Source organism: Zosterops lateralis (genome assembly GCF_965231275.1).
Source record: "Zosterops lateralis genome assembly, chromosome: 3".
Lineage (NCBI taxonomy): Eukaryota > Metazoa > Chordata > Aves > Passeriformes > Zosteropidae > Zosterops > Zosterops lateralis.
The window spans coordinates 110,950,958-110,976,568 of NC_139764.1; the positions used below are offsets into that span (position 1 = coordinate 110,950,958).

The 25,611-nt window shown below is 47.8% G+C and overlaps 1 protein-coding gene across 1 annotated transcript; it reads right to left on the reverse strand.

Moving 5' to 3' along the window:
- Positions 1 to 12,662: 12,662 nt before the first annotated feature.
- On the reverse strand, positions 12,663 to 25,297 carry LOC310907140 (L-threonine 3-dehydrogenase, mitochondrial-like). The gene is made up of 10 exons (XM_083857041.1): positions 25,245 to 25,297; positions 22,748 to 22,859; positions 20,332 to 20,533; positions 19,960 to 20,002; positions 18,764 to 18,834; positions 18,013 to 18,162; positions 17,526 to 17,698; positions 16,479 to 16,569; positions 15,783 to 16,052; positions 12,663 to 15,581 (listed from the first exon to the last, which is right to left on the reverse strand). Exons 3-10 carry the CDS (start codon positions 20,513 to 20,515, stop codon positions 15,442 to 15,444), a joined length of 1,122 nt encoding a protein of 373 aa, XP_083713167.1. The 5' UTR covers positions 20,516 to 20,533; positions 22,748 to 22,859; positions 25,245 to 25,297; the 3' UTR covers positions 12,663 to 15,441.
- Between the last annotated feature and the right edge of the window lie 314 nt (positions 25,298 to 25,611).

A 25,611-nucleotide genomic window follows, 5' to 3' on the forward strand; every position in this document is an offset into this window, starting at 1 on the left:
ACCATCCTTCCCTTCAAGATTTGATGCTAACCCCCTTTTTTTTTTTTTTTTTTTCCAAGCAGTGGGACCAAAACCATGTGAGGAAGTATCAGAACCCAGCTGGAGATGTCCATGGCCCACCACATCCATCACCCAGCCTTCAGGAGCCCTATCTGCTGACACAAACACAATAATGGATCCCACTTCAGTCCCAGCCCATTTGCACAGAGCCTTATATGAGATTTATATGGGATTTATATGGGAGACTTCACCTCCTATCAACCCCATGCTCTCTGAGGAAGCGTGGCAGGGACCCAGAGCTCCTCAGAGGCCAGGACACAGTTCATTGGTGTGGAACTGCAGGACCAATTATAGCAGAAAAGCTGAAAGAAACCGAAACAGAAAGGTCAGCCCCAGCCTCCAGCTGCCAGGTCATGCCCAGGCCTTTGCACAGTGTATGGAAATGCAAAGGGAAGTCTGATGGCTCCAGGAAGGGTAATTAGTGGGATGATGAGTGGGAGACCGGGGACAATGTTAGTGCAGCATAAATCATCTCCTAAACAAGCCTTGTTTATTTGTTATGGGCTCCCATGACCTGTGCCCTGAACTTCACTCTCCCCCTCTGCTCCCTTATCCACCCATCTCTGGGTTTGTGCCTGGCTGGGTGGAAGGCAGGGTCAGCCTGTGGGTTAACAGGCTTGCTGGGCTCTTCAGAAATGCAGATAAAGAGGCCTGCAAAGTGCCTTGAGAGGTTTTCCCGATTATTTCCCTGCCCCTGAGGGAGCAGAAATTACACATAAATCCAAGCTGGCAACATCCATGTGAGGGACTCAAGTACCACACCCACACTGTGTCTGTCACCTTCTGCCCCAGCTGCTCTGGGTTCCCTGTGCCACAGGCTGAAGAATCCTCTGTATCCTCATTTGATTCCATGGCTGCACATCCTGATCTTTGTCTTTTCACCCCAGGATGATGCTTGTGATGTAGAGAGAAGATCAGAGAATGGTTTGGGTTGGAAGGGACCTTAAAGATCGTCTCATTCCAACCCCTGCCATGGGCAGGGACACCTTCCACTATCCCAGGTTGCTCCAAGCTCCATCCAGCCTGTCCTTGGACACCTCCAGGGATGGGGTAGCCACATGTTTTATCAGAATTCTTCATCTCCATCCAAACCCTGCAGGTGTCATCAGGAAAATCTTCCTTTTCCCCAAAAAAGCCCATTATTTTCTGTCCACCATCCCCTTGTGCACAGGTACAGTGGGTGTTTGGGTCAGTGGAATCAATCCTGACCAAAGCTCTGCACCAGAGCTTGGGGTGAGCAGGTGCAGAGCAGGAGCACAGCCCTGAGCCTGCCTGCAGCCCTTCCCACACTGCTGTAATTAAATCCTCTTAATTATGCCAAGTTTCCCAAAAAAAGGACAACTTCTAGGAGGTGTGCTTAAATATATATATTTAATGTACATCTTGGAGCAAGCAGGGGAGTGTGAGACCTCCAAGGGCAGAGTGAGGGGTGTCCAAGGGGATGGGACTGGGGCAGGATGGGCTCCTGGTGGTGCTGGGCCTGTCCTGTGAATGGGACACAAGGGTCAGCCACGGGTCAGCTCTGCCCTAAACTATGCAGATACCCTATAAATAGATGCAGTTTCCTGCTACAGCCTGGTTGCTGCTGTTTCAAGCCACATCTTTATGCTGGAATCCCCAAGGAAAGTGGTGGTTGTGCTGGAACATGCAAGAGTGTCCCTCAGTGCTGTCCAGGATGACGCCAGCACCAGCTTTTCTTCAAGGCAGAGCCCCTGTCACTGTGCTGGGGAAGGCCAAGGCTTTCTGGGACTGAAGACAACTCATCTCCTTCTTGTTGAGATGTGATAATTCCATCTTTATTTCCATTGACTTGCTGCGTCTCCCTGGAAGAAGTGTTCTACTGAAAGGTCAAGTGCTTGTTTCATCCAAGAAAGGAAATTCCTTAATCTCCATCCATTTTTTAAAGTAGCCCAGGGAAATATTTGCCAGGTTTAGTTGGCTTTGAGCAGCCTGGGATAGTGGAATGTGTGCAGGTGGTTGGAATGAGATGGTTTTTAATGTCTCTTCCAACCCAAACTGTTCTGTGATTCTAAGATTCCACCTTGGAGCAGGGATGTGGGAATAGGAGCTCTCCTGGCAGGTCTTTGATCACCCCCAGACTCTCATAGAATGGTTTGGGTTGGAAGGGACCTTAAAAACCATCCAGTTTCACCCCCTGCCATGGTGCCACCACCTTCCACTATCCAGGTTGCTGCAAACCCCATATAACCTGGCCCTGGACACTGTTAGAAGTGTATAAACAAAATATCCCCAACACAACTAATTCAGGAGCCCCTGAATTAGAGTTCTGGGAGCTGAGGCACTCTGCAGGTGCCACTCTTTGCTGCAGCTCAGACTGGGTTAAACTCAGCTCAAACTGCCTGGTTTTCATAAGGCAATTCACAGGCTTAAATTTGAGGGCTGGTGCCTCTGACCTCAGAACCCCAGGGAATTTGTGCTCCTGTTTTGATTGGGACTTGGGGTTTCAAGGAATGAGTGTTACTGCACCCAGACCTCATGGAAATCACTGGAGCCGTTTTTAGGATATAAATGGCTCTTAAAGAAGGGCTTTAAGATACTGAACTGCCCCTTTGCTGCCCAGCTGTGCCTCTAACCCATCATTTTCTATATCCAGACACACACAAACACAGCTCTTTGTCCCCTCCAGATGAAGTCTGGCTTTCCCTGAGCAGCCAGGGCTCAGTGTTTTTCTCCCTCTGACCTGTAAATCCATGAGCAGTGTGGCTGAGGAGGTCCCTAAAGGTGACACAAAGACCTTTTACCTTCTCCCAGCTCCTGGCACGGCTTCCACACTGTTTAATTTGGGTTTAAGACCCCTCAGACAGCCCAGGCTCTCCCTAGATCCCTTTCCATGAGGGTGGCCACTCTTAAATCACCCCATTCATCCAAAGCCATCCTCACTGACCCCCAAGGTCCCCATCCATCCCTTGCTCCCCTCCTCCCTCCTCAATCTGCTCAACTCTGAGCAAAACCACTGAAAAAGAAAGTGTTTTCCCAGCTCCAGCCCACAGGGAAAAGGTCTGGGGAGCTAATTATAAACTCCTGCCTCAGAGCCATCAATAATTCAGGGAGCTCTGAAATGGAGCTGGAGATGAGTGGCAGAACAGGGCTCGTCCAGTGCCGGAAACACCCGGGGTCAGGGTGGCCAAATCATGGGGAAAAAGTTGGGATGCAGCTCTGTCACCTCTGCAATTCCAGGGCCAGACACCAAATTCAGGCTCCCTATCTTTCCTCCTTGTTATATAAAGCTCTTTACTCCCAAAAAAAACTCCTCAAACTCCTTTCCCCAAACTCTTCTCTCCAAACTCCTTTCCCCAGACTCCTCTCCCCAAAAAACTAATAAAAAGAACTATTTTAAATAGTAAAACTGACAAAAAATTACAAGTTTTTACTCTTTGTGTTTTATGTAAGAAAGTAAATTGTTAGTAAAAAAGACAAGTGCTTTGAAAGTTTTCATTTTCATTTTCATTTTTCCTTCTTTTGGTGTGTGTTAATAAATCTGTTTTATCTTGAGGCTTAAGCCTGCTTTGCCTCTCCTAATCCTACTTCACAAAAAAAAAAAAAAAAAAAAAAAAAAAAAACCAAAAAAAACCTACTACACTCCTGCTTCACTGACAAGTGAAGGTGGCAGGATCCTGAAACTCTCTCCGGGTTTCAAGCCACCAAACTCCAGGTTTCCTCCCAAAAAAGACACAAGCCCCACTCACCACCTCTTCCCACACTCAGCTCTGCATTTTTCTCTGCCCTGGGCAGGATTTTGAATTTCTTTTGTTCATGAGGTTGGGGTTGGAGTATCCATTTATCCAGAAATGCTTCTTCCCTCTTCCTGTCCTTGAGACATTTGGGTTGGGGCTGCCACATCTTCCTGAGCATCCCTTAAATTCAGAGGGAAGGAAAACTGCAAGGAAAAAGCCTGAAGCTGAACACAACAGCACAGGGGGAGTATTTTGCTAAACTGTGAGTTCAACCCATCCTTGGGTGCATTTCCCACCAGCTGAGCTTCTGGGTGGACCCAGCAAAACAGAGGGATTGCATTTGTTGAGGCAGGTAAAAATGGGATGTGGGTTCTTCATGCCACGGGAGAGGGGACAAGGGGACATCACAGCCATGGCACAGAGCACTCCATGCAGTTAAAATTCCAGGCAAAAACTCACAGGGCTTAAAATTATTATCCTGATGACCCCAGGATGTGTCTCCATCCTGATTTAGCCACTCTGCCAGCTCCTAGGAGGAAAATTAACTCTACTCCAGCCAAAACCAGCTGGAATCAATGATCTCAGATATTTTCCAAGCTGTGATTCTATGGAACAAGGACAGTCTCCAAAAAATTAGGGCCCTGATGTGCTCTGAACACCCTCGGCTGTGGCTGGGAGCAGCTGCACAGGGGTGGTTGTGTGATTTGGGGTGTCCATGCAGTGGCGAGAGCTGCTCCCTGCAGATCTCACAGCTCTCAGCTGAGCCTCTGGCTCCCTCTCCTGACTCCTTTCACTGGTCCAGCCATCCTCTAAAAGCTGGTGGGGAAAGCACTGGGACTGATTTTCACCCATGAGATCCAGGCCAGGGCCATGGCCAAAACCTCTGAATGGCTCAAGTGTCTCCAAAATCCAATTGTGGAGATGGTTCACCCACTGAGAGGTTTCTGAAGAAATAACAGGATGCAATGTGCTTCAAAAACTCATCCAAAAAATCCCTGTTTAAATATGTTGGACCAAATCAAAATACCACCAGCACCGTGCCAAGCATGGCCTTGCACATTTGGGACACATCCCCCAGGCATAAAGTGAGTGTCTCCTATGCCCATCTCCTCCCAGTGCATCTGTGCTTTCCCATGGGACAGATCCTTTTGCTTCTCCAAGCCCTGGTGTCCATCCCATACCCTGGGATGGGTTTCACGGACTCCTAACTCCACCAAAATCCGTGCCAGGCCACCTGCAGTTCATCCTTGGGATCTCTGTGCTGAGGAAGGTGGAACCAGGAGAGCAGCAGCAGCAATGAGACAGAGGAGGGAACATCTCTGAGCCAAGCCTGGGGTGCAGGATGTGGATGGATGGATATGGATGGGAAGGGACCCTGAAGGATATTTAGGAGGGGGGTGATGCATCATGGAGATAAACTCATTTAAAGAGCAATCAGTAGTTCCAGGAGTAAGGAAATCCTTCTGGAAAACAAAAAAAACTACCTTGCAAGGCAGTGCTTGGTCCCTTCCTGACCAGGCTTGTCCCCTCTGGGGGTGACAACAACAATACAGGGCTCAGTCCTCCCCTTGACCTTGTCCTGGGTGTCCTCTGTCCCCCAGCCCTGCTCCTCTGACGGGCTCCAGGTTACACCAGCAGATGGCAAGATAAGCCCACATTTTGGGGTGAAGGTAACCACGAGTGGGAGAGAGACCTGGGAGCCTCCTGTGCCAGGATGGGGCTTCCCTTGTGTCTCATAAGGGGTTCAGCTCACCCCAGAGCATCTCTCTCGCTCCTTCCAGCTGCTCCTGCCTCAAATTTTCCATATGTTTGACATTTTTTTGCTTCTCATCTTCTCAGTGAAGTCAGTCCTGGGATGCAAGGGAAGGGCTGATGGGCAAATGGAATAATGCTCAGGCATGTAATGCTCCATTTCCTTGGGGAGAAGGCTGTAAAATACCCGTAGCATGGGAGGCTGGGGGAGAAAAAAGGAGGATGGCCAGGTTTCAAGACCTTTAGGAAAAAAAGATTTGAAAAGCAATGCTGGTCCGATGTATCCTGTCCCAGCAGAACACCTGATTGTGGTCCCTGCCTGAGTTTGACCATCTTGGGAGAGATTTGGTTCCCATCCCACCACTTCCCATTCACATTATTGGGAATTTACTGAGATTTACTTCAAGAAGTTCTTTCCTCTTTTTTTCCTGTCTTTCATCCCAGCCTCCTGCTTATTCTGTTATTCCATCATTCTGTGATTCCATCATTCTGTGATTCTGTGATCCCACAAAAATAGTGACACATTTGGGGAGGGGAGAGCTGCTTTCACACAAACTACTGTATCCCAATTGTGCATAAGCATCATTTTCCCTTGAAAATACAAAACAATCAAATTTCCAAACAAAATCCAGTACTGAGGGAGTTTTGAATCATCAACCCCTGCTGATATCATCATGCACAAGGTCCTCAAAATCCAGGGTGGAGGGGAGAGAGGATGGGATAAAGCAAAACAGTTTTTTGGCTCAACGTGTGAGGATGGAGAATCCTCCACCTTCCCACTTCCTCAAAATTGTTCTTTGAGCAGCTTCTTTGAGTTTAAAGAGTCCTGGGCCAGATGTTTCTCTGACACTAAGCATGGACATGGAAAAAAACTTTTCATAACAGGTTGGGTTAGAAGAGAACTTAAAAATTACCCAGTTCCACCCCCTGCCACGGGCAGGGACACCTCCCACTATCCCAGGTTGATCCAAGCCCTGTCCAGCCTGGCCTTGGACACTTCCAGGGATCCAGGGGCAGCCTCAGCTTCTCTGGGAAACCTATGCCAGGGTCCACCACCCTCACAGGGAACAATTCCTTCCCAGTATTCCATCTAGCTTTGTCCTCTTTCAACTTAAAGCCATTCTCCCTTGTCCTGTCCCTCCATCCCTTGCCCCAAGTCCCTCTCCAGCTCTCCTGGAGCCCCTTTAGGCTCTGGAAGGGGCTCTGAGCTCTCCCTGGATCCTTCTCTTCTCCAGGTGAACACCCCCAGCTCTCCCAGCCTGGCTCCAGAGCAGAGGGGCTCCAGCTCTTGGAACATCTTCTTTCCAAAGACTTCTCCTGCCCCAGCAGTGCTGTTTGCCTCAAACTTGCCCCAAATGCTTGCAGTTGCTGCATCTTCTCTGCCCAGAGCACAGCAACATCCTCCACTCCAGCCTCTCAGCCAAACCAGCACCAGTTATTTAATGGCTTCTGGGGAGAGGACAAGTTAAGCCTTAAATTAAACTTTCCACTTCAGCAGGCACCTCAGCAGGATGGAGGCCCCTGCCCTGGCCAGACAAGTAAAGCTGTGTCTGGCTCCAAGTGTCTTGGAAGAGATGGAGAGGCAGCTTCTGGTGGAGTGGCAGGTGGCTGCCATGGGAAGGGATTTGGGAACTGGCAGGAGAGCAGCACAAGCCTCCAGCCCAGCAAATGTCTGATTCCCAGCCATGGAAAAAAAGCCATCATTGAAAAGCATCAGCCAGAGCCATGAGTGGAATCTTCTTGGCAGTAATGGAACAGTGTTGGAAGAGCATCCAGGCTTTGAGCTCGGTGTGAGCGGCTCTGCTGTCACTGCATCATCATCATCATCACTGCATTCAGAGTCTGAATCAGGCCTGAAACCTGAAATAAGGCCTTTCAAACTGACAGAGAGTGAGGATAGATGGGATATTGGGAAGGAATTGTTCCCTGTGAGGGTGGGGAGGCCCTGGCACAGGGTGCCCAGAGAAGCTGTGGCTGCCTCTGGATCCCTGGAATTGTCTAAGGCCAAATTGGACATCTGGACTTGGAACAACCTGGGATAGTGGAAGGTGTCCCTGCCCATGGAAGGGGGTGGAATGAGATGGTCTTTAAGGTCTCTTCCATCCCAAACCACCATTCTATGGTTCTACTATTTTAATGTGGTTTTTTATAATTAAATTATCATTTATTTTATGCCTCCTACCAACAGCCTGGGGGCTGTGGAGCACAGTCCCTGCATGGATCCCAGCCCAGCAATGCCTTTTTCCTCCTGTGCACATCCCTTCTCTACCACAACTCCCTTCACATCATGGCTGTGACCTCTGGAAGACCAAAACCTCCCAAAAATTCCCCAGGCTCTTGTATAGACATGTTGTCTGGAGAGGGCTGTGGTGTATCCCCAGGGACTGAGGTGTCACCATTCCCATGGAATGCAGACCCTGATGGCCTCAATCTCCTGCCAGCTGAGGCCCTGGGGCCACTGCCAGGCCTACGTGCCCAGGGATGGGTGGGAAATTTCCCTCAAAGGCTCAGGGTTATCTCAGGCCAATGGGCCCAGCTACTGTTGCCAGGCAGGAAGGCTGAAAGTGGGAAATCTGCTCCTGGCACTGATCCCAGGACACGCTGCCAGCAGAGCAAACATCCCCAGGGTCATCAGAACCCAAATATCTGCTCTGTCACCCACTGTATGCCCAGAGAGACCCTGCTGCTCTTGGTCAGGGGACACAGCAGCCTCTCCACCCAGACAGGATGAGGGGCCTATGGGTGCATGGATGGATGCATGGATGGATGCATGGATGGTGGGATGTGGATGGATGGATGGATGGATGGATGGATGGATGGATGGATGGATGGATGGATGGTGGGATGTGGATGGACAGACATGGATGGATGGATGGATGGATGGATGGATGGATGGATGGATGGATGGATGGAAGGATGGATGTGGATGGATGGATGGATGGATGGATGGATGGATGGATGGATGGATGGTGGGATGTGGATGGACAGACATGGATGGATGGATGGATGGATGGATGGATGGATGTGGACGGAGGGATGGATGGATGGATGGATGGATGGATGGATGGATGGATGGATGTGGACGGAGGGATGGATGGATGGATGTGGATGGACGGAGATGGATGGATGGATGGATGGATGGATAGATGGATGTGGATGGATGGAGATGGATGGATGGATGGATGGATGGATGGATGGATAGATGGATGTGGATGGATGGAGATGGATGGATGGATGGATGGATGGATGGATGGATGGATGGATGTGGAGGGAGGGATGGATGGATGGATGGATGGATGGATGGACGGACGGATGGACGGACGGATGGAGGTGTTGCTCTTTTCTTGGCAGCTCCTCAGCCAGACAGCGTATTAGAAACAGCTCAGCAAACTTCCAGGTGGGCCCTGTGCCAGTTAGGGTTTTGCAAGCTCTCTGCCTTCCATGGAGGTGGCAAAATTCATGAGGAAGTGAGAGGAGAGGGGATGGGGTCAAGCTGTGAACCAGGGGACTTGTGGAGGAACCAGAAGATTCTGCACAATATGTTTTAGTGGGAATGATGGGATCCAGTCAAAAGTTGGACTTGATGATCCTGGAGGTTTGTTCCTACCTTAATGCTAATATTCCATTCTCCATTTCTGTGATCAGCTGTCCTGGGGTTAGATGAGCAGGATCTGCACCTCACTGACCCCTCTTCCTCCTCCTGCTACTCTCAATTCTGGAAAATTTGGCTCTGACCTGACTGGGAATTACTTTTGTTTGCTCTATGTGTCAGCTTCCACACCACCTTTAGGTGGGGGAAAGATCGCAGGAGGAATTTGGGTTATCCCCGGTTTCCAAAGTACATTTTCTTCCAATAAGACTGAATGTGACATCTCTTGGTCTCTGCCATGTCTTCAGCCACACCTAACCATGGAAAAAAACACATGGATGTAGCAGGAGGAGAGATGAGGACAAAGGAGAAACATGAAAAAAGGAAAATTGCTCCTTTATTGACCTTTCCTCCTTTTACCTTCTCCAAAGGCAAGTGCAGCTGGGAAAAGTGGAGGAACATATGTGTCCCTCAGGATGGGGCTGGACTCAGGCAAAAGAAACTGATATTATTTCAATGTTATACACCCACATCAACCACAAATCCACACCAAACTAAGTATCTCTAGAAATGGAACTCAATAAACCACTTATCCCATGAAACAGTATCATTGAGGTGGTGTTTGTGTGCAGCCAAACACACTCAGACATTCTATGATGGGTTCCCTGTAAGACACCCTACCAAAAAAAGTCATTTTAGCAGTTTATCATAATGTAGGACATGTTGGCAAGCTGTATGTGAGTAATTATGGTGTAATTCCTGTATTTACCAAGGAAATATTGCTGTGGATATACTGAAAAACTGATCCCACTAAAGTAAGTAAAATAATAAGATAAAGAATTATTAAAAATAAAATAAGTGATAAAATACTAAAACCCAACTGCCTTAAAATTAATTACAGATTTTGGAGCTCACATGGTTCATATTTATTCAGAAGATCAATTTTTCCTTAAAATTGCAAGGATTAGAAAGGTAAGGATTTTTCCTAAATCTCCTATGAGATTCTCTCAGCACCATAAGGGTCCAGGAAAAAAGAGCTTTAAAAAAAGCACCAAATGTGGGGACTTTTGGGCTGTATTGGGTCCAAGGGTACGAACACTGGACTTTACTTTCTCTCCTCTGGACTTTGCCTTCTCTCCTCTGACTCATCCCTTTCACAACAGCTCTGCCGGTGACAGATCTTTAACCTGGAATTGTGGAAAGGCTGGAGAGATGAAGGACCTGTTGTGTCACAGGGGTGAGGTGACATCACCCTGACAGCAGGGCCCCTGCCCCTGTCCTTGGAGCCGGGTGTGCCCTGCCAAAGAGCCTCCTCTTTGTTAGGATTGGTCCAAAGCTCATCCCACACATCCAGGAAAGAGCTGTGGCCTCTCTGCAGCAGGGAAGTTCCTGAGGATGCATTCCCAGCCCAGTTTTCCATTCAACTTCACGTTCACCTGGGGAAGAGTTCACAGGATTGTGGATTCATGGAATGGTTTGGGTTGGAAGGGAAGTTTGAGAGCATCCAGTGCCATCCCCTGTCATGAGTAGGGACATCTTCCACTAGCCCAGGTTGCTCCAAGCTCCATCCAGCCTGGCCTTGGACACTTCCAGGGATCCAGGGACAGCCACAGCTTCTCTGGGAAGCCTCTGCCAGGATCTCACCACCCTCACAGGCAGGAATTCCTTCCCAATATCCCATCTATCCCTGCCCTCTGGCAGTGGGAAGCCATTCCCTGTGTCCTGTCCCTCCAGGCCCTTGTCCCCAGTCCCTCTCCAGTTCTCCTGGAGCCCCTTTAGGTACTGGAAGGTGCTCTCAGGTATCTCTGGAGGCTTTTCTTTTCCAAACTGAAATATCAAAGCTCTGCTTGAGGCCAGAAGAAATATTATCCTGTACCCAAGGTATTTTCTACTCTGGGGATCCATAACGAGATGGGGGGAGAGGCCACAAGACTGTTTATATTTTTTGTTAGAAAGTTTAAATCCCCTGAAAAGTGAACATTAACCTGGGTGCTGCACCTTCTCAGGAGCTCCAGGAGGCTGCGCAAGGACTACGGGGACAGGAAAACCTCCAAAACTGCTCCCAGTTGCAGAAACAAGGGCAGGAAACAACTTTTTTTGCCCGCTCCAGATTCAGCTTCCATGTGTACCAGCTCTGAGCTGCTCTGTGTCATCCCAGTCATCCTGAAGTCTGTTCCCATCCCTGGGTTTGTTCCAGGAGCTGCCCCCTCCCTGCCCCTCAGCCCCAGCACGCCACGGTCCCACGGGGAATTTAGGATCACATACAATTATGGTATGAAGCCAGAAATAGCCTGGAGAGCATTTGTCTGGCCTGAGGCTCCAGGAGAAGGGCAAATGCCAGATGATGTTCACCTAAAATAGACACAACCTTGTCTGCAGGGCTCAGGAAAGCCACCAGGCCTGGCTGAAACACGGAGTGTGGGGAGGGGGCTGCAAGGTTGGGATTCCAGCCCCTGGATTTCCCTCTGGATAACCCAGCGCTCAGCTTCTCTTCCCTACAGGAGTGCAGAGCTCCTGAGGAATGGTTTAGAGCTTGATTCCAACCTGAGGAGTGGCAGGAGGGGTTTTCCAAAAGCACAGGGTTTAATCCCCTACATCGCTCACACATTTCCACTGAGGGAAGAAGCTTCTTCCTCTTCCTGCACCTGTCTGATGTCTTAAACAGCCAAGAGAAGAAAGCAGCTCCAAGCTCCATCCAATCTGGCCCTGGACACTTCCAGGGATCCAGAGGCAGCCACAGCCGCTCTGGGCAACCCCTGCCAGGGCCTCACCACCCTCACAGCCAAGAATTTCCGTGTAATATCCCATCTAAACCAACCATTATTCCATTTAGGGCCATTCCTCCTTGTCCTGTTCCTCCATCCCTTGTCCCAAGTCCCTCTCCCTCTCCTGGAGCCCCTTTAGGCTCTGGAAGGAGCTCTGAGCTCTCCCTGGAGCCTTCTCCTCTCCAGGTAAGCACCCCCAGCTCTCCCAGCCTGGCTCCAGCTGCAGCAGCTCTGGAGGCAGCACCTCTGACAGCCAGGCTGGGCTTGTGTCAGATAGGACTGGACAAGATCCAGAGCAAGGATCAAAGGGAAGCAGTTGGGAAGAGCGCGGTGCTGCAATGCCCTCCCAAGCACAATGGCCACACCAGTCACTAAACTGTGGTCAAGAGGAATGTTCCCTCCACCAGAGGTTCCCATCATTAGAAAGCCGAGGTGTGGGAGGAGGGAAAGGCCTCATTCCAGCTGCAGGGAGGGTTTATCCATGGATTAAGGGTGGGGCTGTGGGGAATTATGAGTGTGACGTCCTCAACCCAAGCTTCTCCTGCTGTCTCAGGTTGTGCAACACCTGGAGACAGGACCTGCTCAGACACAGAAACAGGGACCCAACAGGGCCTCAGCACCCTCAGAGCCAAGAATTCCTTCCCAATATCCCATCTATCACTGCCCTCTGGCAGTTGGAAGCCACTCCCCCTTCTCCTGACCCTCCACACCTTGTCTAAAGTCCGTCTCCAGCTCTCTTGGCTCCATCATCACTGACCAAGAGCCCCCAGCACTGCTCAATCAAGGATGACAAACCCAGGATCCATCTGCATAGGATTTTATTAAAGTAGGCATCACCCACAACTAACAATAGGTGAAAAAATATTCTTAACAACCTTTTTTACTTTTTTTTTTTTTTTTTTTTGTCCTGAATAGGTAATTTAGCAGCCACAGTGCTCAAGTGCCACGAGGGAAGTCTCTGCCCAGAAGTCAAACTTCCAACTGGTAGCAAAAGGTAGATATTTTGTATCACATCAAGTTGGTTTAATACAGAAAAAAAATTGTGACATCATTTTAAGAGAAATTCATGTGGAAGACATGGGGGCAAAAAAAATATACAGATCATCGTGAGATTGAAAATGAGAATTTCAAACAGAACATGGACCTTGCAGACACATTTAATAACATTCCCTGATTGTCACTACAGTTTCCTCCAGACCACTCTCTTTTGGAACATGGTTTATTTCAGATTAAAAAAAAAAAAAATTAAGTTGCTAGAATGGCTGATCCTAAATGAGGCCAGTAACATCTCGGCAGGAAAAACAAAACTGTGCTCAAAATGCCAAAGGTTTGAATTTCACCTCTGCTGTGACACCTGTCCCAAGGCTTTTGTGTAATTCCACCACCAAGGACAGTGTTTCAGAAGAAAGAACATTCCTGCTCCTCACTCTTGTTGACTCCAACTAAACTGGAGCTGGGAATGAGGGCGAGGGGATCAGACCCCAAGACTCTGAGTGATGTAAGGAAATGGAGTGAGACCCATGAGCAACTCTTTATTTTACACTTCCTGAAGGTGGAACAGAGGCACTAAGGAGTGGACAAGACATTTCAGCTCCTTTCCAGCCCTTCATCTACTGGCTCCAGGTCCCTGGGAGATAATCCAGCCTGGATCCCATCCTTTTGGGCAGGGCAGAGGACAAAGCCCAGCCAGTCTCTCCTCACAGGGTGTGAAGGCAGGGCCAACTTCACTGGGCCAAAAATTATACTTGAGCTACCTGAGAGTTACAGCAGTGGCCAAAGTTTAAAATCTTGTCCTTTCAGCAATGTAAACAATATAAAAAAGTTTCAGTAACAGCCACAACCCTTGAGCTTAGATACCTGGGAAATTCCTACTTTGCCCACAGATGAAATAAAATAAGTACAAAACCAAGAGATACAAGTGTAACAAATGTTTCAAATAACAGGGTTTCACCACAGAATCTTCACTGGAAAGTTACTTTTGTGAGGAAACATATTCCCCGCAGGAGAATTCCTGCACCAAGAGACAAAAGTCTGATGATCATGGCAGGGTTACAGAGAACACAACAGACTTGCAACCACCAAAGCACCTTCACAGAAAACATAGCAAACAAGTTGTAAGTAAAAAAAACCCAAAAACTTGAATGCTTCTACCTACACACACTACTGGAGTATACAAGACAAAAAAAACCCCAACCAACCAAACAAAAAAACCCCAAACAAACAAAAAAAAGAGTTTCCTGTAGGGAATTTCCAGTCATTTTGAAAATGAAAGATATTTTTTCTTTGAAAAAAAATAAAGTCCAAAGCTCCCAGAGGCTGGTGCTCAGCTAGAGCAGCTGACAGCTCAAACTCACATCCATGGAAACTGGTATTTTACCTACAAAGACTTTCCTGTCTCTCCAGTTTGTCATTTCCTGAAGTAGCTTTTGAACCTCTTCCTCTCACAGATCAACTAAAACTCCCTTGTTCATCCCAGAATCTCCTGTGCATGAAACTCAAACTCAATGAGCAGAACAGCCTTAAGCTGTAGCTTAGATGGTTTCAGCTTTTGGATCCCTCTCTGAAGTATAAAAGGGTGTGAGTTACATATAAACAGCATCTACAATAACACAGTGCACGAGGAGAATGGGGTGAACAGGAAAGATTTCCAAGGCTGACCCGACTCTACAAGTCAGGCTCCATCCTTAGCCCGCCTTTAAAACTTGTTCCAGGCAGTCTAACACTGTGCAGGGACACCAAACAACTGGGAGAACCAAAATTACTGCTAAAAACCCCAGCCAGGGGCTTGACCTCCCTGAAATCCCACCCAGACTCACATCCATGGAGCAGCTCTTGGGATTTCAGTTCTCCCTCCAAGGTTGCACTGAAAGCAGCGGCACTTGCAGAGAACAGGAGAAAGCTTTGCTTGTAAACCCTGGGTTTTTTTAAAGCATGATGAGAATTCAAGTCCTATTCCACTTCACATTTATAAGCAGCATCATAAGAATGCTACTCTGTATGCCCTAGGTATAGAAAAGTGTATGCTTAGACAGCATTAAGGAGAGATATAAATAGGAGCTATCTAGCAAAGTTTGATTTCAAACTAGAATTGCAACGACCCCCTGCAACTTGGAAACATGAAACAGCTCTTCTGATGTCTCTTTTGTAAGCAAAGAGTAAAAAAGGATCTTGCTACAACCTAACATCCTCTAGCAGGAAAATGCAAAACCTACCATTGACTTTTTGGGATCTGCCTGAAAGGCCAGGTTGGACAAGGCTATCCCATGTTGTTTGCCAAGGAAGAGGCACGAATGATTGGAGAGCCATCAGCCAGGAGTAGGTGCTACTTTTGGTGTTTTTCCTTAAGTGTGAAAGTTCAAGAACTCTTGTGTTTGTCAGCAGTGCTGTGTTTGGGGGACAGCACACAGTGCTGTTGTTTATCTAAAGGACATTCCAGCTACAGGACATTTCTGCCCAACTCTGTCACTACTTACAAAAATTTGTAACTGACATGCTCTAAGACTCAGAAAATCAGAAACTAAAATTCAGCCATTTCTTCTTCCTGGTCCTCTGTGGAAATCTGGAAACATCTGAAAGCATTTCAATTAGCTTGGGCAATCCTGGAGTCAGATCCAAGGTAGCTAAACATTGTGGTCACCAGCTCAGGAAGGTCATAATCGTGTTTCCAACCCCAATCCCTGCGGGCGTTGCTGTCGTCGAAGTTCATGGGCCAGCTGTCAGCTGCAGGGAAGAAAAAGAACCAAGAAAGGTGAGGTTTAGGAAAAATCTCTCTGAACTTTGAGATGTTTCATCACTACTAAAAGCTGAATTTTGAACCATAAGACTTGAACTGCATTTTGTCAGTTTCAGAAAAGAAGAGGCTTTGTATTACCCAAATGATGATTTTTTTTTTAACCTGCTGTCAAGGAAGAAGATACTAACCTATGGCCTGCCTGACTTGATCCACATTGTAGGTCATCTGGAGCTCAGGGACATACTTCTGCACCTCCTGGGCCAGCTCCTCAGGAGTGAAGCTCATGGCACTGATGTTGTAGGTCCTCATGGTCAGGGCTTCTGCAGGGGCCTCCATGATCTCCAGCGTGGCCTTCAGGCAGTCATCGAGGTACATCATGGGCAGCCGCGTGTCCGGCCTCAGGTAACACTTGAATTTGCCAGTCTTTATGGCATCGTGGAAAATCTGCACAGCATAATCTGAGGAAGAGAATAAAGGATGTGTATGATTTGTGTTGTGCACTTCATGACAGTCAACAAACTCCAGACCAACTTCAGAGTCTCTTGTCTCAAATCTGGCAGCAGGACCGTGTGGTATTCATCACGAAATCACAGAGTGGTTTGGGTGGGAAGGGATCTTAAAGATAATCCAGTTTCAATCCCCATGCCACTCACTAATCCCAGGTTGCTCCAAGTCCCCCACCCTGACCTTGGACACTTCCAGGGATCCAGGGGCAGCCACAGCTTCTCTGGACAACCTGTGCCAGGGCCTCACCACCCTCACAGGGAAGAATTCCTTTCCAATATCCCATCTCTCCCTGCCCTCTAACAGTGGGAATCCATTCCCTCTCTTCCTATCATTCCATGTCCTTGTGAAAAGTGCTCCCCAGCCCTCTTGTCACTCACCAGTTGTTCCCCCTCCAGGCTGGGAATCAGCAGAGATGATCCCTGGATACCTGAGGCAGCGGAAGTCCAGGCCATAGCGGTAGTGGTAGTACTGGGAAGGGGGGCAGAAACACAGAGTTACACACCAAGAGCTGATCACACACCCCCTTGATTTCACAGGAAAAATCTGACACAGGATGAACCTTCAGCTGTCCCAGGACAGGGATGAAAGGAAAGGAATTACTGAACAATCCCCATTCCCTGCCTGGCAGCTGATCTCCCTGCTTGCCCTTTTTCAGCTCACATCCACATCAGTAGATATGGATCTTTGACATGGATTGTCAGGCTACTCATGTAGGGTTTACAATGCTCAGAAACTGAACATTTCCAAGTTTTTGAGACTTTCCAGGATAATACAGTCCTCAGACCTACATGAGGAAACTCTATAAAAATATCAGCTTTAAAAATGTTGTTTATAAGTAAGTACAAAGCCAAAAGAGAAGTTGTGCATCTGCAGACTCTCAAGGCTTTGGCTTTAAAGTCTTTTTTTGAGAGGAAAGCAAAAAGTCATCATTGTGTACCTGCTGTCACAAGGCTTTGTGCACTGTCCTTTCTGCAGTATCATTCACATTGACAAAGAGGCCAAAGCCATAAAAAACAGGGAAAGAAATGACACTGAAAGTCAGCTGTTTGCCAGCTTCCCATGCTTTGTACTTTTCCCAACAAAACTCAAAAGATATTTGACCTTCAGAGCTGCCTCAGACTATTGCTGAGTACTAAAGTCTGAAGGAAGGAAAAATGGGGAAAAGAATGAGTGAGGAACCTTACAAAAGCAACAAAGCTCCAATCATAGAATCATGGAATGGCTTGGATTGGAAGAGACCTTAAAGAACATTCCAACCCCAAGGACAGGGACACCTTCCACTATTCTCAGGTTGCTCCAAGCTCTATCCAAGCTGGCCTTGGACACTTCCATAGGATGGGACAGCCACAGCTTCTTTGGGAAACCTGTTTCAGTGAAAGTTCTCCCAGACCTTTTAGGAAATGAATAAAATCAAAAATTCTCACTTCTCCCATGAGCTCAGCGTGGACCTTGGAGACTCCATAAATCGTCCTCGGTCTCTGAATGCAGAGATCAGGAGTTGGATCTCGAGGAGAGGTGGGTCCAAAGGCTCCAATGGTGCTTGGAACAAAGAGCCTCAAATTATGCTCAGCTGCAATATCCAGAACATTGTGTAAACCTGGGGGAAAAAAAATTATTTATCAGAATATTTCTGCTTTCTCAAGCCATTGTGGTAATTATAGAATATTAGAAGCTGGAATATAAGCTCAGCTGGAAGGCATCCATCAAGATCATCCAGTTCAATTCCTGGCCCCGCACAGACACCCCAACAACCCCACCCTGTGCATTTCTGAGAGCTTTGTCCAAACACTCCCGAAGCTGTGCCCATTCCCTGGGAAGCTCTTCCAGTGCCCAACATCCTTTGGGGAAGAACCTTTCCCTGCTACCCAACCCAAACCTCCCCTGGCCCAGCTTTGAGGTCTGAAAACCCACCAGTGATGTTGACAGCCCTGGCCAGGGGCACGTTGGCCTCTCCCACGGCGCTGAGCAGGGCGCTGTAGTGGAACAGCCACGTGATGCGGTTGTTCACCACGATCTCCCGCAGGTTCTTGTAGTCCAGGATGTCAGCAAAGATAAAAGGACCTGGAGGGAGATGGGAGCAGTGGGAAATTGGCTGTCAGGAGTGGGTGGAAGGAAGGTTCTGCATGAGGCTCAGGCTGGTGTTTCTACCACCTAAATATGTCACTAAGCAGCGATGTCGAGGAAAAGTTTTAGCAGGTTTCCAGTGAGAACCAAAGAATCTTAAATCCTACTCTATATTCACCTCATAATAAAAATTCCCTGAGCATTTTCATTTCATTTTCAAGTTTCATTTCCAGCTTCCTCCCTCTAAAAGAATAAAAGCACCTATTTTTACAGCAAGAGCACAACATTATTATAACAAACAAATATATATAACTATATAACAAATATATAACAATTATAACTATAACAAATAATTATTCCAGTCAGCAAAGTGGCAAAGGAGCAGTGAAAAAATGCAGAGAGAAATATTTAGGAAAAGGGAATAAGAGAAGAAATCAACATCTTGGCAAGATTTCAAAGCAGGGAGGCATTGTGCAGAAGGTTTGAACAGCAGCTTGTCAGTGTAATCCACTTATCACTTTGATAATTAGTTTATGAACATCAGAGGTAAAGTCAAGATTTTTTTTTTTTTGTTCCATGTGCTTCCCCAGTCACTTACCACTATAAAAAACATTATCTGCAGGCTTTCTAATGTCAGACAAGATCACATTGTTCTTTCCAAAGCGTTTCCTGTGTAAAAATACCCACAGGGAACAGTGAGTCCACAGTTTTTTGAGGTAATCCATCAGTTGCTATTTTGTTTTGCAGGAGCGATAGTGGAGGAACAACATTTTCCACAATAAAATCAGTTACTGAACTAAACAAGCAAAAAAAGCCCTCCCAACAATCCTTTAAATATCAACACAGCATCTTTAAAAATGATAAAATACTTCTAGTAGCAGTCAAGGTCTGGATAAGGAGAGAAAAGTTTTTTAGAAAGTGAAAATATGTTGGGAAAAGAGACCTTCCTTCCTTTTTCTTACAGAAAATTTTACCCAAGGATAATTTACTCCCCTGCACACAATAAAAAGCCACTGGGATTGTTGTAACTGCAGTTACTTTTATATCAACTAAGCAAATAAAAGAGAGAAATTGTGTCCTTGTGCTGATCAGCACAAGGCTGTTGGAAAGAGCAAATCTGGGGGCATTGGAGCACATTCTGGCCTCCCATTATTTGAATAATTTTAAAAAGTATCACAGAAATCATAGAAAATACTCAAACTGCCACAGTGTTGAGTGCAGTGAGTCTGCTCACTTTTGGTCTTGGTCCAAATCCCCTCCAGCAAAGACTGTGAGGAAATGATAAACTGGAGCTGAGCTGGATATGGACAAGGACATGGACCAGGGAGATCTCTTGGAGCATTTCACACTTCTTGGAAAGATATCTTAAAAAAAGGAGGTAACTGTGCTTGAGGTGGGGGAAGAGGAGAAGGAAAAAGAAGGAAAAACTCTGAGGGTTCAGACTCTTAATACTCCCATTTAACTAGAAGCAAACAACTGAGCAGACAGACAAAATCCTGCTATTTTGGGAATCGTGACCAATGGACACAGAAAGTACGTCAGAAACCCACAGCAGGTGCAGGAGGGACAAATAAAATTATGGTGAAAATTTAATTATAGAATCATTAAGGAAAAGACCATTAAGATCATCAAGTCCATAAAATTAATGTTATTTACAAAGCCAAGAGGCAAAAACAGCATTTGAAAAATAGGGGGGTTTTTTTATAAACAATTTTCCAGACAACTACTGCTCCTAGAAGTGATGGCTAAAGCTGGAATTCCTCACTCACAGCAAGGCAGGGAATGGTGACCCACCTGAGCAGCTTTGCAAGTCCCACGCCGAGCTGGCCAAGACCACCTAAGAGACAAAAATCAGAGAAAAAGGGGGATCACAATGCAGAATTCCATTATTACCTCCATCACATCAAGAATTAATGTGATTTTCTCAGTGAGTCAGGAAGCTTTTACTTTTTTTTTCCTTGAGGAACTGGTTTTAGAAGAGCTCTGGAACTAAAATAGGAAAGTTCACACAGGATCTTGATCTTACCACCCGATGGGGAAGATCATCCCAATCCCAGGATATTTTGGGTATTTTTGCTTCCAGAGCTGTGCTCTCTGGGGAGGGAGGAGAGCAGCGGGGGAAGCTCAGCTGAGAAGCAGGAAGCCAGCTGTGCCAGGAACGCTGACCTGTGATTAGCACCCGGGGATGGTCGGACTCGGAGAAGGTCACCGAGTGGAAGCTGGCGTCGGAGGCCACCTGCCGTGGGGACACCCCGATGGCCCTGACGGGCACCAGGGACACCCCACAGCCACAGCCAGAGCTCTGCAGCAGCTGGCTGGCAGCTCTGCCCAGGCTCCTGAGGACTGGCATCTTCCCCCTTCAGGTGTGCTGTGAGGAGAGAGAGAGAAAAGATGAGTCACGAGTGATTCAAGACCATTAAATGGATTTTAAGCCTTTCCCCAGAAAACTGCAGGGATCTGGAGGAACTCGATGCCATCCAAGGGCTGGAGGATTGTGCTAAGCAAAGGCTTTTAAGCAGCCTGGGATGTAACATGAGCAGAGGTAATGTATTCCCTGGAGTGAGCTCAGGAAAATATCCAGAGTCCAGGAAAATGGGCAGGGAGAACACTGTAAAGCTCAAGTTAAAAGCTTTTTTTAAAAACATCACTCAAAGCTGTGATTTTAAGCATAAAATACAGAATGAAACAAAGCTGCTGTGATGCCACGTCTGGAGTGAAAGTTTTGGAGGCTGCTGTGAATGAGCAAAACTCCTCAGGATTGCATCAGCAAGAGCAGCTGGGTCAAGGAGGCAGCAGGAAATCTCTTAGAAAAAAAAAGGAGATTTATTCTGATTTAACACTCAGGATGGACAGTACCCAGAAAGCAAATAGAGGAGTAGCAGGGCTTAGCCAGGCCTTAGGAAAATTCCTTAAATATTTCACATAATTGTAATTTATTCTGTGCTGCATTCAGGTTTGGGTTCTTTCTCTGGAAATCTTTCACATTGGGGAAGGAACTGCAAAGTGCCCCAAATAAATGACACCTGCAGCCACAACTGGTCGTTTCTGAGGTGCAAATTTAATTCTCTCAAATAAAATCCTCAAGGCACAATCATTTATTTTTTTTTCCTTATTCCCTCTGGACAATTTTTAACTCTTTCCCAAGAGTCTAGAATATGTAAATTCCCAGATGAAAGCATATTTCAAACTCGCCTGGTGAGATTATCCTGTCAAATCCTTTCTTGGGGCATATATTCTAAAAAGGAGAGTCAGGCAGATGGAAACTCTCCACAAGAAATTGCAGCAGTTCATTGCTGCAGATGGATTCCAGTTGCAGAGAGAAGCAAACAAGTGATTAATGTGGGTGTTCCTTTCATTTCTCAGGTCACCCGACTGAGAATTTTCTGGTACTTGAGGGAGTTTTGCAATTTAAATACAGCCTATTGTCTGTTATGACAGCTCCATAAAATCTGCATTATCAAAAAAATACATTTAAACTGATCAAAAATTCTCAGTCTGAGATGCCCAGAGAGGTGATGGGAGTGCCCATCCTTGGAAATATCCAAATTCCATCTGGACACAGACCCAGGCACCAGCTCTCATGATATTCCCTTCCTATTTCAGCATGGAAAAATAAAATCTTCCAGCACTGAGAGAGACTCCCTCTCTGTGTGACAAAAAAATTTCCACTCCAAGTACCTGAAAAGGCATTTTGAGCTCTGCAAAGTACAAACAAAAGCTGGCTGTGACTAAAATTGGTTTCCCAGTGACTGGACTGGTTTTTCCAAACGCACCTGGCGTGAAACCACAAAAACTTAAGCTGAGAATTTACTCCCAAGTCTGAGTCAGAACAGTCAATGCATTTTATACCAGGCACTGAAAGAGCCAGGCAGCAGAGCTGCTGCAAAAACCTCCACTGATGACATTTATTTCTAGTTCAAATACAAAGGGGAAAAAAAAACCAGGTGTGACTGACTACTAAAGTTGCCATAAATGCACAGATATATAAAGAAATCAATATTATGCCTTAAAAACACTTCCCCAAATGGCTGAAGTCAGCCCCACACAGTGATTAACTTGCAAAAGCAGCTCAGACAGGAAAGCCCATTCTGCTAGATCCAAGTTTCCCATCTTAAATAACTTCCAGGAGTTATTAACACACACAAAAGAATTAATTTAACTGAAATAAAATAACCTAAACTTTTACAGGCTTCCCTTTTTACTATCTCGAAGAGGAATACTTCTGTTCTGTTGGGAACTGAAGAGGAAAAAAATTATCTATATAATATACAGATATAATTTATAGTGGAAGGTGTCCTTGTCCATGAAACAGGATGAGCTTTAAGGTCCCCTCCAACTCAAACAATTTCATGATATATTTTAAAACCTCTCCTCCCATATCCTCCTTCTGAAAAGTTCCTCAGTCCCTGATCTCATTCATCAACTCAAACCAATATTAGAAAGCATCAGCAAAATGAGGAAGTTTTATCCTGAAACATCCAAGTTATTTCCCCCACCCCGCTAATTTAAATCAATAATCAACGCTAATTTCCAGGACTAGGCAATGGAATTGCAGCTGGAATTTCCCCTCTCCTGTACTCACCTGGCCCTCAGCTGGTGGTAAGGCAGAAGCAGAGGAGAGAAGGCAATTTATAGGACACTGCCTCTTTGGAAAGCCAATCAAAACCTGGCAGAGAGTAGGAGTTGTCCCACACCTTAGAAGAAAAAAAAAAAAGTGCGTGTGAGAGCAGCAGCAGCAGCCAGGGATATCACTGCTCTGTCCTGCTTGATTTTGAAATGCCTGGAAGTTTGGGATAGGCAGGGAAAAGGCTCTGAAGGTGCACAAGCAGCTCCTCCAAGTCTCAGAACCAGCCAGCCTCGGGTCATGGCTGAAGGACAGAGTTTAAACTAATTAGTGGCAGTGCAAAGGATTAGTAGAAAGCAAATATGTGTTCCAGTGTTCAATAATCTGCCTGGGATAGCAGGAAATTTCTGGGGTTTGTAAGAAGATTAAAGCACAGGGAGAGGGAAAAGAGGGAATAAAGAAAAAAAAAAAAAAGACACATTCATAAAATGACATTTAGTGAGTGAACTGCCAGCTGCTGATCCTCTGTGAGGTTTCCAAGGTGTTACATAAGCAGCAACACCTGTTGCTCACATAAAAGTCAAAAATGTTTATGGAAACCGGCAGTTCTTGTAAGATAGTTATTAATAGAATGTCAGGGTGATAAGAAAGATAAAAGAGTCATGGGCTTAGTCTGGAAAGTCCCAGTGCAAGCTTCAAAGAAAATGGGAGAGAGGGAGGAAGGAGAAGCCAAAGCAAACCCCAGAGCTCCCCCAGGATTTCTGGGGCTGCACAGCTGCTGGGATGCCACAGGGTGCCCCTTCAGGGAGCTACACCAAAGAATGCAGAACTTTCTCCTTTCAAAGAAAATCAAGGGACTCTGCAGGGCACAGGATCTCACAGATTCCCAACCACATCCTCGGGAACGTGGTCCACACCAGCACACTGAGCTCCAAGTTCTCAGATCCCACTTGGCTCCAAACCCCACAGTTTCTGCTGCACACCTGAACATTTCCTTATGCATTGGAAAGCTCCTCTAATTTTCCCAACTGTATCAAGAGCTTGAGGAGAAAGACAACACCTTCCTCAGGCATCCAGAAGATGAAGCACAAGCCACGCTGCCCATGGGAAAGCCCCTCTGCTGCCCAAGTGCTGCCAAGGGGAATCTCCATCAGATCCCTGCATTTGGGAGCACTCAAGCTGCAACAACTAAGGGATACTGTCAGCTCAACCCCAGTGACTGCTGCTTGGACAGCTGGACAGCCCAAATCCATCACACACTTCCAAGAGCCCCCCAAGAGCTGGGACATTGCTGGTGTCCCCTGGCAGAGAGGATGTGCAAGGGTGTCCAGGCTGGAGCTGTTCCCTCTGGCAGGGAGCTGCTGGCCAAGCTCAGCTGAAATAACCTTGACACACAGGCAGGGCTCCTGTCCCAGGGGTGACGCACGGCCGGGGGTGAGGCCGAGCCCCTGGCCGAGCCCGCCAGGAGGAGACGTCAGCCCCAGCCGGGAGGGGCCCGCTGGAAACCTGACCTCAGCCGCCAAAAATAAACAAAAAAAAAAAAAGAGGGGAGATTACGCAGCTGCTGAACGGCGTGAAACTCCCGCAGCAGGTAAGGAAGATTGGTCAAGAATGTCCAATGTATCCCGGGCAGCAGGGGAGGGGGAGATTGTGCCCCTTCAGCCCCGCTCAGGTGAGACCCCACCCGCAGAGCTGCCTCCAGATCTGGGATCCAACAGCAGGAGGAGTGGGGCTGCTGGAGCAAGTCCAGAGAAGACCATGGAGATGCTCCAGGGGCTGGAGCTCCTCTGCTCTGGAGCCAGGCTGGGAGAGCTGGGAGTGTTCGCCTGGAGAAGAGAAGGATCCAGGGAAACCTCAGAGCCCCTTCCAGAGCCTAAAGGGGCTCCAGGAGAGCTGGGAGGGACTTGGGACAAGGGATGGAGGGAGAGGACAACGGGTAGTGCCTTTAAATATACTTTAAAAGTACGTTTAGATGGGAAATTGAGAAGGAATTCTTGGCTGTGAGGGTGGGGAGGCCCTGGCACAGGTTTCCCAGAAAAGTTGTGGCTGTCCCTGGATCCCTGGAAGTGCCCAAGGCCAGGCTGGACGGGACTCGGAGTACCCTGGTCTAGTGGAAGGTGTCCCTGCCCATGGCAGGAGCTGGAACTGGATGATCTCTAAGCTCCTTCCCAACCCCAGCCATTCCCCGATTCCCGGGCACTACACCCGGCACAGCCTCCGCTGGTGAAGCCAAGGGGCCGCTGCGGGTGATGGGCAGGAACAAAACCCGCCCGGCCCGCAGCGGGTCTGCGGTGACCCCCGTCCCGGTCCCGGCCCAGAAGCGTCCCCAAAGTGTCCCCAAAGTGTCCCCAGAGGAGCGGACCGCGCGGTGCCGGGGGAAGCCTCCCCTCCCCCACCTCATTCATTCGGTCGTGCCGGGAGCGGGGCGGCCCCGCCATCCCAAATCCCCCCAAAACAGCGCCCAAAACCTCTCAGAGTTCCGCAGCCCCCCGGTTCGGTCCGGCCCCGCACTCACCCCGCTCTCCCGCCGCTCTCCGGCCGCCGCCCCGTCCCTCAGCTGGGGCCGCTCGCGCCGGGGCCGGGGCCTGACGTCAGCGCCGGCCGCCCCGGGGATTGGGCGGTGACGTCACACGGGCGTGATGTCACTCGCCGTGCCGTGAGGGGCGGTGGCGGCCCCTCAGGAGCTGAGGGAGGGCGGGCGGTGCCCGGGCATGGGGGAGCCGTGGCACGGAGCGGTCTGAGGGACAAGGGCGCTTAAAGCTCATCCCATCCCACCCCCTGCCATGGGCAGAAACACCTTCCGCTGTCTCCGGTTGTTCCGAGCCCTCTCCGACCTGGGCTGGATCCACGGGCAGCCACAGCTTCTCTGGGAAAACTGTGTC

Excerpts from the sequence above, each read along its gene's own strand:
- LOC310907140 (XM_083857041.1), bottom strand. The coding sequence starts at position 20,515 with ATGCCAGTCCTCAGGAGCCTGGGCAGAGCTGCCAGCCAGCTGCTGCAG. Across the intron at positions 17,699-18,012 it reads CAGGGCTGTCAACATCACTG|GTTTACACAATGTTCTGGAT; the intron begins GTGGGTTTTCAG and ends TTTTTCCCCCAG. Across the intron at positions 16,053-16,478 it reads GCCTGGAGGGGGAACAACTG|ATTATGCTGTGCAGATTTTC; the intron begins GTGAGTGACAAG and ends TCTCTTCCTCAG.